Raw genomic sequence first — 14,922 nt, 5'->3', positions numbered from 1 at the left:
AACAGAGACAGAGAGAGAGAGAGAAAAGAAGAAAGGAAGGAAGGAAGGAAGGACCAGCCAGCCAAGGCCAGGAGCAGTAGCTCACACCTATAATTCTAGCACTTGCGAGGCCAAGGCAGGTGGATTGCCCGAGCTCACAGGTTCAAGACCAGCCTGAGACAGAGTGAGACCTCGTCTTGAAAAATAGCCGGGCATTGTGGTAGGTGCCTGTAGTCCCAGCTACTTGGGAGGCTGAGGCAAGAGAATTGCTTGAGGCCAAGAGTTGGAGGTTGCTGTGAGCTATGACACCAGGGCAGTCTACTGAGGGCAACAAAGTGACATCATGTCTCAAAAAAAAAAAAAAAAAGTAAGAAATCCAAACATGATTGGACATCCTGCATTTTGTCTGGCAACTCTAGATCAAGGAATCCAGTCCATGGTCTCCTGGCCAAGCCACACACCTTGGGGGGTGCTGGAGCCTCCAGGAGAAAAAGGCTCATTTTCCTTCTGTCCAGCACTAGGCCTGAGCCTCACGTTGATGACTTCCTACTATGTGCACCTGGAGCTTTACTGCAGGCACCTTACCCGGCCTTCATACAGATTCTGGGAGGCTGGTGCTTATTCTCATCCCCATTTCACAGATGAAAAAATTGAGGCCTAGAGAAGAGAATGTATCTGTCCAGTTCACACAAGGAAGGAATAGAGGATTTGAAGCCCAGACCTGTATAGGCCAGACTCACCCCAAGAAAAAGAGCTGGAATTCAGAGCTCAAGGGCTGGTTGGAGATAATTAGACTTCAGCTCACCCACTTCAGCAAGAAATAAAGGCTGGAGACTTGATGCTGTGTTGCTCTCTTCTGTTATCATCAGTTTGGCCCTGCTGAGGCCCTGTCATGCACTGTCTCTGTAGCCCAGTGGCCAAGGAATCTTAGAGACCAAAGACATACAATGGGTATGGCCTGCAAGCAATGTATTGTCAGACTCCACTGGAAAAGCTCTCCTTGCACTATGGTCAGTGTCATGAAGTGTGGATTGTGGTCCCCATTTTATAGAGGAGGAAACTGAGGCAAGCAAAAGTTGCTGTCACATGAGGTAGAGCCTGGGCTTGAACCTGGTTCAGTGCCGGAGGCCAAACAGCCTTCTACCTTCTGTTGAGCCAGGTGCTATGTCAGTGGGAAGGAGGGAGACCCACAGGGGCAGCCATGGCCTTTGATTTCACTGTCACCTGTGCCCTCTCTCTGAAGTTGCTGCCAAGGGGCGTGGGGAGTTGGACAGGGGAGGGCTTGCTCAGCACAGCTTCCTCTCCCCTGGCCTGCAAAGCCGAGCACAGAAGGACAGACGGACAGAGCCCCCGGAAATGTCACTCCTTAGATGCAGATTCCAGGCCCTGCCCTCCCTCTGCTTCTGCGTTCTTGTCCTGGCCTGTATTGTGGGTGAGGAGAAGAGGGTGGGCGGAAGTGGGGACCCGCACCGGGTGGGGTGTAATGTGGCTATGTGTCAGGTGGGGTGCAGCGTTTGTGCTTTGTGGCATGCATATGTGTGTGCATGTTACAGACTATGTGTCAGTGGCTGAGTGTGAATGTGAGGTTGGTACTGATGACGGTGGTCACCTGTGTGTGTGTGCAAGCAGAAAGTTATGCAGCTGTGGCAATTGTGCCTGTGATTGTGTGTGTGTTCACAGGCACAGGTCTCTCTATGGGGTACATGTACACAAAGGTTTTGAGTGTGTGGACATGTGTGAGGAGGTCTGTGAGTGCCTTTATGTTTCACACGTGCATTTGCATTTATGTTTTTATTTAACACACATACAGGCTGGGCTCACATCTGTAATCCTAGCACTCTAGGAAGCCAAGGTGGGTGGATTGCTTGAGCTCAGGAGTTCCAGACCAGCCTGAGAAAGAGCAAGACCCTGTCTCTACTCAAAATAAAGTAGCAAAACTGAGGCAGGAGGATCACTGGAGCCCAGCAATTTGAGGTTGCTGTGAGATATAATGACTCCCTGGAACTCTACCCAGGGTAGCAGAGTGAAACTCTGTCTCAAATAAATAAATAAATAAATATTAAAATAGAAAATAGCAGGGAATAATAGCAGACACCTGTGGTCCCAGCTACTCAGGAGGCTGAGGCAAGAGGATTGCTCAAGTCCAAGAGTTTGAGGTTGTTGTGAGTGGTCATGCCATGGCACTCTACCCAGTGACAGAGTGAGAGTCTGTCTCACCGCCCCCAAACGCATGATATATATTAACTCTCAATTTCCATGGTCACTCTGAGGTAGGTTCTTTTATTATCCCATTCTACAGAAGGGGAAACTAAGTCTTGCAGAGGTTACATCATTGGCTGGGGTCTCTCAGGTGCCTCTGAGTGTTTGTGTCCACATGTACTCATGTGACGGCTGAGCTCTATAGGCTCTGTCTAGACGCCTGTGTGCCAGGAAGTGAGCCAACTCATGGGGGAACTGCTGGCCCAGCAGAAGGAACTGACAGCATGGCTAAGCCAACAGCCACCCCTGGGGGCAGAGTCACCCTGTGCTGTCCCTCCACTGTCTGCAGAGGTAGCTCAGACAATGTGGGGCGGGAGTCATGGGAAAACTAAGGGAACAGGGATGTCCCTGGGTAGCAGGATCAAGAGGCACAAGGAGGCATCAGGAGGGGATTGCAATTAGACAGGGGGAGGAGTTATAGATGGAGGGAGGACAGGAGGGATCACAGGCACAGGACGAATGGAGATGACCAATGATTAAAAGGGGATGGGGGTCAGAGGGACACGCAAGGTGAAGGCTGGTAACCACAGCACCAGCAAGGACTGCCCCTGAGCCACCAGGAGCAACAGAGGATGAACATAGAAGGGAAGGAGGGAGGGAGGTTCTGGGGTCCCAGCCCAGCCAAGTTGCTCTCTGTTTTCACCTAGCATGCCAGCTGCAAATGCCTCCAGGAACCCAAAGCCCCCCACCAGAGCCAAAGAGTCACTGGAGCCAGGTACAAAGTAGGGTGAAGGAGCTGATGGAGCCACTGTTGACCAAGACCAGAGAGAGGTGGCAGTGGCTCTGGTGAGTGATCACTGGCATCTGGGCCATGGGCCCAGACCCCTGAATCTGAGGGAGGAAGGGATAGGGCTGGACACCTAGGTCTAAAGGAGGAGGGCCTGAGGCTAGATCTCTGGGTCTGTGGGAGGAGGGGCTGGGGTGGACACCTAGGTCTGAGGGAGGAGGGGCTAAGATCTAGATCCCTGGGTCTAGGGGAGGAGGGGCTGTGACTAAACCCCTGAGTCTGAGGAAGGATGGGCTGGGGGTCTACATCCTTGGGTCTAAGAAGAGTGGACAGTGAAAGCTGAGAGCAGGGACTCCTGGGTCACAAGGAGAAAGGGGTGAATAGGGTAGATGACTCCTGGGGTAGCTGGGGTCTCCATTGTGACACTGCCTGTCCTGTAGGAGCCCTGGGCCGTTCCAGGGCTTTCTGCAGACCTACTACCATGACCACCTGAAGGACCTGGGTCCTCGCACCAAGGCCTGGCTCCGCAGCTCCAAGGATAGCCTCCTGAACAAAACCCAAAGCCTGTGTCCCAGGCTTCTCTGTGGGGACAAGGATCAGGATTAAAATGTTCATACGCACCAGGCTACCTGGGAGGCTGAGGCAGGGGGATTGCTTGATCCCAGCAGTGCAAGCTCAGCCTGAGCAACATAGCAAGACCTCATCTAAAAAAACAGTTCTTATTTATACCTCTCCCAACACCCATAATAAAGAAATTCTTACCTGCGTCCCTGTCTGGATTTGTCCCTAACATGGCCAGAGATAACTCCACTCCATTTACTTTCAGGAGTTATGAGTAGACGAGGTGACAACTGACAAGGGAGGGAGAGTGGGGGGTGGTTTGGAGAAAAGGGTCAGAGGATGATCTCTCCACTGTAGGCCTGTGGGAGGTGGGGGACTTCAAGCTACTCAGTTTCAAGAAGATGTAGGCTGGAGAGCAGATGGGGGTCAGCAGATCCCCCTGGTGGCCCCTCAACCGGAACTCTGTCATATTTCCCATGGGATGTAGACCCCAGACCCATTTCTGGTGGGTGCCCAGAACCCGCACCCCCTCCACAGCCCCAGCCCTAGCGGGTTTCTCTCAGGGTTGTTTTCAGAGTGAGGCCTCCCTGTGGCTTGACCTTGGGGGGATGTCACTGTCCTTTCTGCCCCCACCCACTCCCTCCACCCCTCCTCCATTCTGTTGGCCAGGACTTTGGCCTAGACCACAGACAGGGCTGGCAGCAGCAGATGGGAGGTGGATTTCAAGAGCTATAAAACCTTCCTCTACCAGTTTGGAGTTGGTGAGGACAGCCTGCCAGTGTCTGGTAAGAAAGGGACCATAGCTAGGAGGTGGGGAGGACAGTAGGGATGGGCAAAGATTGCTAAATCAGGAATGGCAAAAGTCACCATGTCAGAAGCTTATGTTGGAATCACAGATTCAGCAGAGTATCTGCCATGCTGTTCCTTTTCCCTGGGTCATTTCTCAACCTCTTCGTGCCACAATTTCCTCATCTGCAGAGTGTGGGTGTGCCTTGCACAAGTCAGCCACTGAGAGTACCACATTCATGGGGTTGGTGCTGGGGTGAGGGCTGAATGAGCAGGTGTGCGAGAACCAGGCCTGGCTAGAGCAGAGCCCTGCACAGTGGAAATGTGTCCCGTCTAGGGTGACCTCTACTGAATCTGCAGAGCACTTTCTGGCACTGACTGGATCTTAGCAAAAGGTGATGGGGGAAGGGGATGTTTTGCTGTGTTTGCTGTTGGGCCCAGAACTGTTTAGGTGCTCAGGAAAAGCCTCTTGAGTGATGGATGAATGAGAGGATGTTAGAATTAAAATGTTCAAATCAGGAGTAGAATCATAAAATGTTTGAAAGTGAGGCCCAAGGCCACCACCATGCCCAAGTCAATTAATGTATTAGAAACTTGACTTGGGCAGGAAGCGGGATCCCAGCCAGGTAAGGGCCTGTGTGGGGCAGGATGGAAGGAACAGACACCTCCAGTGGCCCCCTGCACAACATCCCCTCAGTGTTCCAGGTCTCCTGAAGCCATGGGCACCCGATTCCTCCTGGCTGTGTTTCTTGTCCTCTTGGTATTGGGATTTGGTGAGTGTGGGCTGCAGGGCAGGGGGGGTCTTGAGGAGGGTGATGAGCTCCAAGCGTCTTGCCAGCCTTGTCCTTTTCCAACACTGCCTCTGTCCCCTCCTCTCCTTCCTGCCTCTTTTCCCTTGCTGCAGCCCCAGCAGCTGCCCTGATACACTCTCCCCCTGCAGAGGCCCAGGGGGCCCTGCTGCCCCAGCAAGATGAACCCAGCAGCCCCACCCTGCTCACCCAGATGCAGGAATCACTCTCCAGCTACTGGGATTCAGCCAAGGAAGCTGCCCGAGGCCTGTACGAGAAAACATACCTGCCCACGGTGGACGAGAAACTCAGGTAGCGCCTGTTAACACTTACTGCACCCAGGACGCCTCCTCCCTTGGACCCAGGGGTCCAGGTTCAAACTTACATTCTTCTGAACCCCTCAGTGTTTTTGGCCTCCAGTTCCCAGCTCCACCGAAACCCGGGATTCTGTGAGCCCCTGTCTACTTAGGGATCTAGGAGTTGGAGTTTGGATTCCAGATACCATTTCCCAAAGGACACAGAATTCTGGGCCCCCAGCATCCTACCTATTAAGGCCTGGGAGTCCAGACCCCCAGCTGTGGCCCCCTCAGACTTGAAAGTCCAGTTCCCAATGCCTCCTCTCTCCAACCCTTGGTCCTTTCTTCCCAGGGACATGTACAGCAAAAGCACAGCAGCCGTGAGCACTTACGCAGGTATTTTCACTGACCAGCTCTATACTCTGCTGAAGGGAGACCAGTAACAGCCAGGCCCTGGCATCCCAGGCTCTCCTGACCTGCCCCAGGACTAGACTGGGCTCCCTCTTCCCAGCCTGCTGCCAGCTCTGAATTCTTATCAATAAAAACTTCCACAGAACCCCAAGTTTATTCTCCTTATTCTCATCCATGTGACTGCTTTTCTGAGGACTGAGGGACTCATAAGAGTCCAATATTTAATGAGTGCCTAATGTATGTATGTGGCCACAACTGGGAGCCTGATCTAGGGAATAAACAGGTTAATATTAACAATAAATAACCGTAAAAACAATTAGAGACTTCTCTTTACTAAGGTTCAGGTTTCTCATCTATTAAATGGCAAATCATGGATATAGCTAATCTGCAGTGTCTAGGCCTGGGGCTGACACTTTTTTATCATATATATATATATAAAATATATATTTTATCTTATTTTATTTTTTTGAGACAGAGTCTCACTCTGTTACCTGGGTAGAGTGCCATGGGGTCCTAGTTCACAGCAACCTCAAACTCTAAGGCTCAAATGATCCTCTTGTCTCAGCCTCCCAAGTAGCTGGGACTATAGGTGCCCACCACAACACCTGACTGGCTAGTTTTTCCTATTTTTAGTACAAACAAGGTCTTGCTCTTGCTCAGGCTAGTCTTAAACTCCTGCGCTCAGGTAATTTACCTGCCTTGGCCTCCCAGAGAGCTAGGATTACATGTGTGAGCGACCTCTCCCAGATTCATTTATTTATTTATCATTTTAAACACAGGTCTCACTCTGTCACCAGGCTGGAATGCAGTGGCATGATCATAGCTCACTGCAGCCTCCAGCTCCTGGGCTCCAGCAATCCTCGTGCCTCACAAGTAGCTGGGACTATGTGTATGCACCACCATGACACGATAATTAAAAAGAAATTTTTTTTTTTTCTGTAGAGACTGGGTCTTCCTATATTGTCCAGGCTGATCTAAAACTCCTGGGCTGGGCGGCGCCTGTGGCTCAGCGGGTAGGGCGCCGGTCCCATATGCCGGAGGTGGCGGGTTCAAACCCAGCCCCGGCCAAATTAAAAAAAAAAATAATAAAACTCCTGGGCTAGCTGGGCACGGTGGCTCATGCCTGTAATCCTAGCACTCTGGGAGGCCAAGGCAGGTGGATTGCCTGAGCTCACGGGTTGGAGATGAGCCTGAGCAAGAGCGAGATCCTGTCTCTAAAAATAGCCAGGCATTGTGGTGGGTGCCTGTAGTTCCAGTTACTAGGAAGGGTGAGGCAAGAGAATCTCTAGAGCTCAAGAGTTTGAGGTTGCTGTGAGCTATGACACCACAGCACTCTCCCAAGGGTGACAAAGTGAGATTCCGTCTCAAGAAAAACAAACAAACAAACAAAAAATTCCTGGCCTGGGCTCAGCTTGGCACCTGTAGCTCAGTGGTTAGGGCACCGGCCACATATACCGAGGCTGGCAGGTTCAAATCCAGTCCAGGTCTACTAAATGACAAATGCAGTCAAAAAGTAGCCAGGCATTGTGCTGGGCACCTGTAGTCCCAGATACAGGTGGGAGGCTGAGGCAAGAGAATCGCCTAAGCCCAAGAGCTGGATGTTGCTGTGAGCTGTGACACTACAGCACTCTACCGAGAGCGACAAAGTGAGACTCTGTCTCAAAAAAAAGGCTCGGCACCTGTGGCTCAAGAAGCTAAAGTGCCAGCCACATACACCTGAGCTGGCGGGTTCGAATCCAGCCCAGGCCTGCCAAACAACGACGACTACAACCAAAAAAAAAAATAGCCAGGCATTGTGGTGGGCGCCTGTAGTCCCAGCTACTTGGGAGGCGGAGGCAGGAGAATCGCTTGAGCCCAGGAGCTGGAGGTTGTTGTGAGCTGTGATGCCACAGCACTCTACCCAGGGTGACAGCTTGAGGCTCTGTCTCAAAAATGAAAGAAAGGAAGGAAGGCAGGAAGGAAGAAAGGAAAGAAGGAAGGAAGGAAGGAAGGAAGGAAGGAAGGAAGGAAGGAAGGAAGGAAGGAAGGAAGGAAGGAAGGAAGGAAGGAAAAAATTAAAGACCCCATCTTTATTAAAAATAGAAAAACTAGCCAACCATGTGGTGGGTGCCTATAGTCTCAACCACCCCAGAGGCTGAGGCAAGAGGACCCCCTGAGCCCAAGAGTTTGAGGTTGCTGTGAGCTATGATGACAGCATGGCACTGTACCCAGGGCAACCAAGTGAGACTCTGTCTCAAAAATAAAAAATAGGCCGGACGTTGTGGCTCATGCCTGTAGTCCCAGTGCTGTGGGAGGCTGAGGCGGGTGGATTGTCTGAGCTCAGAGGTTCAAGACCAGTATGAGCAGCAGTGAGCCAGAGTAAGACCCCGTCTCTACTAACAACATCAAAAACAGCAGCCAGCACCGCCAGAGGAAAAAGAAAATCAACAAAAAAGGAGTACTTCAAACAAAGAAGAATGAACAAGCAAACTGAAATTTAAAATAAAAAAAAATTGTAATTCTTTTTCTTTTTTGGCCAGGGCTGAGTTTGAACCCACCACCTCCGGCGTATGGGGCTGGTGCCCTACTCCTTGAGCCACAGGCGCCGCCAAAAAAAAAAATTTAAATAAAAATTAAAAAATAATAAAAAATAAAAAAATAAGAAGGACTGTCCTGCTCTCATGTGGCCCCTCAAAAAGCTACTGGTCAGGTCCTGCTTCAGCTGAAAATAGTTTTAATGATTATAGTTTTGTACCAAGTTTCCTTAGCTGCTAACTCCTTACTGAAAGCTATAACAATTTTTCCTGAGCTCCTACTCATAGCCAGGAGCTATGCTCCATCTCAAGGCCTCAAACAGAGGGGCCCTGGCCCTTAGGGAGCAAGAAGACAAATAGACAAAATAATTTCAGCAACACAGGCAAAGAAAAGATCAAGGCCTTGGGTGTGGCCACTTTTGCTAGCTAGTGTGTTGGGCTATATATCACAATGCAGTGTGGTTAGGGCTGTTGACCCTGGAAAGTAGGGGGGCAGGTAGGGCACTGACTTAGATCCCACATCAGGATGGGGTGGTTAGTGGCAGAAGAGGATATCTGACAGTGGGAAAATGCAGGCAGAAAGCACAGGGTGTGGACAGAGGCGGGCTGAAGGCCTTGACTCCTGGATCCTGAGGGAGTACAGGGTGGTCTTGGCCCTCTAGTCTCATAGGTAGGGCTGTTGGTCTCTGGGGACCCATGGCCTGTTTTTCTCATAATCTGCTTGGCATTAACTCCCAGCCAGTTTTTCAACACTCTTGGGGCAGATTTCCCAGGTCCTGAGGCTGGGCAGCTATGAGTGAAATAGAAAACAGAAGGGCCCTGGGGAGAAATTGTGAGCAATGCCCCCAAGTCCCTAGGGCCTGGGAAGAAAGAAGGCGGCCAAGTGCAGGGGGTGGTGAGGAGGGGGAAACCCTAGAGAAACAATCCCTGCTCTGTCCACTTGTTTCCCACGGACTCGAGCCAAACCAAACCACTGCCCAGGCCAGTTCTGCTTCCAACCAATCCTGGTGCCCTTCCCAGACTCCTCCTTCCTTTCTCAGACCCCCAACTCCCTGCAGGGACCCAGAGTCCAAGCTCCCAGACTCCTCCTCCTCTAGAACTCAGAAGTTTGACCCCCAGACTCTTCCAATTCAGGCACAGACTCAGGGGTCTCAATCTCCACTCCCTATCCTGAGGACCTAGAAGTTCTGGTCCTGTCCCCAGACCCTTTCTGCCTTAGAACCTGAAATCACAGCCCCGTCGGTCTTGGGCGCCCCCTTGTGTAGGGCAGAGTAGGTCTGTCCTGTGATTGGTTAACAGTACCAGGAATGGAAGACTATCTTTGGTTACTTGGCAGACACTTTGGAGGGCTTTGCAGGGAATCCAACTCTAAAGGGGCCCTGTCCAAGGTCACACACTAGCTGAAAGCCTCTCATTTTCCAACAAATGAGATCTGGAGGACAGACTGGGGCACTCTGTATCTAGAGCTGAGAGCAGAGAAAGGGTTACGGTAAAGCTGGAGGTTAAGCTTCCAAGTTCCTTAGTTGCCTGGGCTTTCTGTGGTTCTCCACCTAAATCTGTCCAGGTAATTTTGTACTTTTAAAAAAGGGCCCATTGGTTTGATGCCCGTAGCTCAATGAGTAGGGCACCAGCCACAAACACAGAGGGTGGCAGTTTCGAGCCTGTCCGGGCCAGCTAAACAACAATGTCAACTACAACCAAAAAATATCCAGGCATTGTGGTGGACGCCTGTAGTCCCAGCTCAGCTACTCGAGAGGCTGAGGCCAGAGAATCGCTTAAGCCCAAGAGTTTGAGGTTGCTGTGAGCTGTGATGCCATAGTACTCTATAGAGGGTGACATGAGACTCTGTTTCAAAAAAATAAATAAAATAAAATACCCCAAGTGCCCATCGATCCATGAATGGATTAACAAATTGTGGTATATGTACACCGTGGAATACTATGCAGCCATAAAAAAGATGGAGACTTGGGCGGCGCCTGTGGCTCAGTCGGTAAGGCGCCGGCCCCATATACTCAGAGTGGCGGGTTCAAACCCAGCCCTGGCCAAACTGCAACCAAAAAATAGCCAGGCGTTGTGGCGGGCGCCTGTAGTCCCAGCTGCTTGGGAGGCTGAGGCAAGAGAATTGCGTAAGCCCAGGAGTTGGAGGTTGCTGTGAGCTGTGTGAGGCCACAGCACTCTACAGAGGGCCATAAAGTGAGACTCTGTCTCTACAAAAAAAAAAAAGATGGAGACTTTATATCTTTTATGTTTACCTGGATGGAGCTGGAACATATTCTTCTTTGTAAAGCATCTCAAGAATGGAAAAAAAAAGGGTGGCGCCTATGGCTAAAAGGAGTAGGGCGTGGGCCCCATATGCTGGAGGTGGCAGGTTTAAACCCAGCCCTGGCCAAAAAAAAAAAAGAATGGAAAAAAAGTATCCAATGTACTCAATACTACTATGAAATACTACTACTACAATATAACCACCTACTCACTCATACTAATGGCAAAACATATAGTCCAGAAAGTAGAAGGGAAGAGGAGAGAGAGGGAAAGGAAGGGGGGAAATGGGAGGAGGGAGGGCATTTGGGGGAACCTCATCTAATGTGCATGATGCAATGGTACATTTCAAAACTATTAAGAAATGAGTATAATTGTGATGGATGTGTTACTTAGTTCAATGTAAACATTTCACATTGTATATCAAAACAGTACACCGAACCCCATAAATGCATCAATGTAAAGTTATGATTTAATAAAAGATAATTAATAAAAAAAGGCCCAAAGCTAAATAAGAGAATTAACTTGGAAAAACATGTTTTCACTGCATAAATCAATGATTTCCAAAAGAAGTCACAATAATGAATTTTTTTCTTCAAAAAATAAAATAAAATACAAAGGGCCCATTAACTGATCCTTAGGCCAATGTATAAAAATTAAAGAGGCTGGGGGCGGCGCCTGTGGCTCAGTGAGTAGGGCGCCAGCCCCATATGCCGAGGGTGGCGGGCTCGGACCCAGCCCCCACCAAACTGCAACAGAAAAATAGCCGGGCGTTGTGGCGGGTGCCTGTAGTCCCAGCTGCTCGGGAGGCTGAGGCAAGAGAATCGCGTAAGCCCAGGAGTTGGAGGTTGCTGTGAGCTGTGTGAGGCGACAGCACTCTACCCGAGGGCGGTACAGTGAGACTCTGTCTCTACAAAAAAAAAAAAAAAAAAATTAAAGAGGCTCACAAAACATACAAGTTTCAGATAATCCACAAAATCTCAGTCCTTCTCTGGGGGACTTAATCAGCATGTTCACTTCATTCCTGGACTTAAAAATTGGGCCTATCCCAGCACTTGGGAGGTTGAGGCAGGTGGATTGCCTAAGGTCGCAGTTCGAAACCAACCTGAGAAAGAGTGAGACCTTGTTTCTTTTATTTTTTTGTAGAGACGGAGTCTCACTGTATCGCCCTCGGGTAGAGTGCCTTGGCGTCACACGGCTCACAGCAACCTCTAAATCTTGGGCTTACCCGATTCTCTTGCCTCAGCCTCCCGAGCAGCTGGGACGACAGGCGCCCGCCACAACGCCCGGCTATCTTTTGGTTGCAGTTCAGCCGGGGCTGGGTTTGAACCCGCCACCCTAGGTATATGGGCCGGCGCCCTACTCACTGAGCCACAGGCGCCCCCTGCCCCCAGTGTTAATAACAGCGCATCATTCAAGAATGGGGGCCAGAGTTTGCTGTTTTACATTGTAATTTTACTCGATCTTCTCAATAAAGAGGGAGAGGAACTACTTATAATTCCTACTTTAAAAAAGGAAGAAATTGGGCGGTGCCTGTGGCTCAGTGAGCAGGGCACCGGCCACATATACCAAGGGTGGTGGGCTCAAACCCAGCCCTGGCCAAACTGCAACAAAAAAATAGCCAGGCGTTGTGGCGGGCGCCTGTAGTCCCAGCTACTGGGAGGCTGGGTCAAGAGAATAGCCTAAACCCAAGAGCCGGAGGTTGCTGTGAGCCGCGACGCCACAGCACTCTACGGAGGGCATCGGAGTGAAACAAAAAAAAAAAGAAGAAGAAGAAACTGAGACTTCAATGTCACTTGTTCAGGATCAGCTAGTTAGTAGCACAATAAGGGTTTGAACCCAGGCCAGACCTCCGCCCAATTTATTGGTAAAGGTTTAACAAACTCTGAGAATCTTCTGTCCTCTCTGAGCCTCCATAACACCCTCTCCAGTCCAGGTATCTTCTCAGCTGGTGTCCAGGCTTGGAACTGTAGGAAGACACATAGCTAATGAAAAATTATCGACATCTCTGAGCCCATGAAGCCGAGCCCAGGGCTTCGAGATTTGCTAAAAAACTAAGACCACTAAGGATACGCGCATGCGTGCTAAACGAAGCCGTCCCAAAGCTTGGGGAAGTGGCTGACAAGGTCTCATTCTGAGGTGTGGTGGCCGGGAGAACCCAGCAATAGGAACTCTGAGCGCACAAAAAGACTGAACGGTCATAAGACTTGGAGGAAAAGGCTGCGTTAGGGAGAAGAGTCCGAAGAGGAGGGCACCTGGCAAAGGGCCTGTTCTAGTCCAAGTATAGTGGCCAAAAAAGCTTCTTTAACGCAGCAAAGGAATATTCCAGCGGGGACTTTTGAAGCGTTACGGTGGCCGGAACAGCTCAAGAAACATGGTACTAAAAAGACTCGAACTGGCGGGGTAAAGAGGGCAGGATGTTCTGCAAAGCTCACATAGCTCGAAAAGTAGAGTTATTTCGAGGGGGAGGAAAGACTAGAACTCATGGGAAGTGCATGTTGGCTACGAAAGTCCTGGGAGTTAGAAGCCTGCAGCATTTGGTATAGGAGAAAAAAAATGCTGTGAGAGACGCAGTACGGTGGCCAGATTGGTCCTTTCATAGCCGGAAGTGGCCCCTTGGGAGGCGTGGCTGAGGCGCTTTTGCCTGGTACGGTGGCCCGGCAGGTCGGGCAAGATGTGAAATCTCGCGCGATCGCGCTGGGGCCGTCGGGGACGGGGCGGGGCTGGCGGCGGGGGCGGGGACCCGGAGCGGGAAGATGGCGGCGGCGCAGGAGGCAGACGGGGCCGGCAGCGCCGTGGTTGCGGCCGGGGGAGGTGGCTCCGGTCAGGTACGGAGGCCGAGAGGGGACGGAGGGGGCTCTTCCCCATCCGGGGGGCATCCCACGGGGTATGTCCTGCTGCTTTTCGCGGAATCTGGTGCTCTGGGGGCTCCTTGCTCAGAGGGACCTTGAATACCGGGCCCAGGCTGAGCTGGGCCGCCCGGTATGCCGGACAGTTCCGGGAACCGGGCCGTGTTGCGTGCCAGATGCCCGGCAAGCTCGCGCCAGGTAGCCACCAGGAGATAGTCGTGGGGAGGGGCGCAGACTTGGACCTTGGCACCTTGGGTTCTGGACTCCGCAATCCCAAGCTCCAAGACCGTGGTCTGGCTTTCAGAGTCTCGCTCTTAGTGTTTGAGTGGTGGGCAATGACTTATTGAGACTTTCCTAGCTGTGGGGAAGTCTGATAATTATCATAGGTAAGGGCACGGGCTGTGGGGGTCGGCGGACCCATTTTACAGACGGGAATCCAAGGAACAGTAAGACTAAGGCGCTTCTGTAAGGTCACCCAGGTTAGGTTTGGGATTCAGTCCATGTAGAAGTTACCAGACGTTGCTGCCTTCGGGTGCTCAGGACTGGTATGGTATGCTTTTAGCATAAACTATTTGTATAGGATAATTAGTTCAGGTGTTGATGCATTTTATTTTGTTGTTGTTGTTTGTTTTTTATTTTTTGAGATAGGGTCTCACTCTGTTGCCCAGGATAGAATTAGAGTGCAGTGGTATCATCATAGCTTACTGCAGTCTCAAACTCCTGGGCCCCATCAATCCTCCTGTCACAGCCTTCTGAGTCCAGGACTACTACAGGCACAGTGGTTAATTTTTCTTTCTTTCTTTCTTTTTTTTTTTTTTTTTAGAGACAGAGTCTCACTTTGTCACCCTTGGTAGAGTGCCATGGCGTCACAGCTCACAGCAACCTCCAGCTCTTGGCTTAGGTGATTCTCTTGCCTCAGACTCCTGAGTAGCTGGGACTACAGGCGCCCACCACAACCCTCGGCTATTTTTTGTTGCAATTTGGCCGGGGCAGGGTTTGAACCCGCCACCATTCGTATTTGGGGCTGGTGCCCTACTCTCTGAGCTACAGGTACCGCCCTAATTTTTCTATTTTTAGTAGAGACAGGGTCTCTTGCTCAGGGTTGTCTTGAACTCCTGAGCTCAAGTAGTCTACCTGCCTTGACCTCCCTGAGTGTTAGGATTACAGGCGTGAACCACCGCACCTGTCCAGCTGACTTCTGACCTACTGCTGCTTAAACTAAACTGAGGCTTCAGAGCATACCAGTTCAGGCAGAAACCTTGCTGGCATTTGGGGAATAGATGGAGTGACAGCAAAGTGCTGTCGACCTACCCACTGGGATGGATGTCACTGACTTGTGGGAGGCAGCTCAGGGGAAAGGAATGCAGGTTGGAAGGGAAAAGTGAAGGTGACTCTCCATGTGACCTTGGGCAAGTTCCTTTCCCTTTTGGACCTTTATTTCTCCTGTGTAAAATGGGACCAGCCCTGTAATAGGCCACAAAGATGGATCCAGCC

The 14,922-nt window shown here is 50.8% G+C and overlaps 3 protein-coding genes across 9 annotated transcripts in view; all 3 read left to right on the top strand.

The window, feature by feature from the left end:
- The first annotated feature begins 1,252 nt into the window (after positions 1-1,252).
- On the top strand, positions 1,253-3,732 carry APOC4 (apolipoprotein C4). Of its 2 annotated transcripts, XM_053604297.1 has the most exons (4): positions 1,267-1,411; positions 1,790-1,831; positions 2,886-3,024; positions 3,406-3,732. In XM_053604297.1, the coding sequence occupies exons 1-4, from the start codon at positions 1,336-1,338 to the stop codon at positions 3,569-3,571; spliced, it is 423 nt and encodes a 140-aa protein (XP_053460272.1). In that variant the 5' UTR covers positions 1,267-1,335; the 3' UTR covers positions 3,572-3,732. The 2 variants fall into 2 exon arrangements, with proteins under 2 accessions (XP_053460273.1, XP_053460272.1); XM_053604298.1 differs by lacking the exon at positions 1,790-1,831 and having other exon boundaries at positions 1,253-1,411.
- Positions 3,733-4,180: 448 nt separating this feature from the next.
- Positions 4,181-5,952, top strand: APOC2 (apolipoprotein C2). Of its 5 annotated transcripts, XM_053604289.1 has the most exons (5): positions 4,239-4,311; positions 4,650-4,707; positions 5,010-5,085; positions 5,217-5,412; positions 5,749-5,952. In XM_053604289.1, exons 3-5 carry the CDS (start codon positions 5,031-5,033, stop codon positions 5,837-5,839), a joined length of 342 nt encoding a protein of 113 aa, XP_053460264.1. In that variant the 5' UTR covers positions 4,239-4,311; positions 4,650-4,707; positions 5,010-5,030; the 3' UTR covers positions 5,840-5,952. The 5 variants fall into 5 exon arrangements, with proteins under 5 accessions (XP_053460262.1, XP_053460263.1, XP_053460264.1 ...); XM_053604287.1 differs by lacking the exon at positions 4,650-4,707 and having other exon boundaries at positions 4,181-4,311; XM_053604288.1 differs by lacking the exon at positions 4,650-4,707 and having other exon boundaries at positions 4,183-4,311; positions 5,253-5,412.
- Positions 5,953-12,408: 6,456 nt separating this feature from the next.
- Positions 12,409-14,922, top strand: part of CLPTM1 (CLPTM1 regulator of GABA type A receptor forward trafficking) — a 43,869-nt gene continuing 41,355 nt past the window's right edge. The window contains exon 1 of one of the 2 annotated variants that reach the window (XM_053604266.1): positions 12,409-12,956. In XM_053604266.1, the coding sequence (XP_053460241.1) occupies positions 12,954-12,956 (3 nt within the window). In that variant the 5' untranslated portion in view covers positions 12,409-12,953. Of the gene's footprint in view, positions 12,957-13,285; positions 13,408-14,922 lie in introns of those variants that run through there. The other variant, XM_053604265.1, reaches the window with a different exon arrangement.

Source organism: Nycticebus coucang, chromosome 10, assembly GCF_027406575.1.
Source record: "Nycticebus coucang isolate mNycCou1 chromosome 10, mNycCou1.pri, whole genome shotgun sequence".
In the NCBI taxonomy this organism is placed as follows: domain Eukaryota; kingdom Metazoa; phylum Chordata; class Mammalia; order Primates; family Lorisidae; genus Nycticebus; species Nycticebus coucang.
This window is presented reverse-complemented; position numbering and strand designations above follow the sequence as displayed.

Coding starts and splice junctions, on each gene's coding strand:
- APOC4 (XM_053604297.1), top strand. CDS start 1,336: ATGTCACTCCTTAGATGCAGATTCCAGGCCCTGCCCTCCCTCTGCTTC. Junction 1,832..2,885: donor TAGCACTCTAGGAAGCCAAG/GTGGGTGGATTG, acceptor GTTTTCACCTAG/CATGCCAGCTGCAAATGCCT. Junction 3,025..3,405: donor GAGAGGTGGCAGTGGCTCTG/GTGAGTGATCAC, acceptor CCTGTCCTGTAG/GAGCCCTGGGCCGTTCCAGG.
- APOC2 (XM_053604287.1), top strand. CDS start 5,031: ATGGGCACCCGATTCCTCCTGGCTGTGTTTCTTGTCCTCTTGGTATTG. Junction 5,086..5,216: donor CCTCTTGGTATTGGGATTTG/GTGAGTGTGGGC, acceptor CCCTTGCTGCAG/CCCCAGCAGCTGCCCTGATA. Junction 5,413..5,748: donor ACGGTGGACGAGAAACTCAG/GTAGCGCCTGTT, acceptor CTTTCTTCCCAG/GGACATGTACAGCAAAAGCA.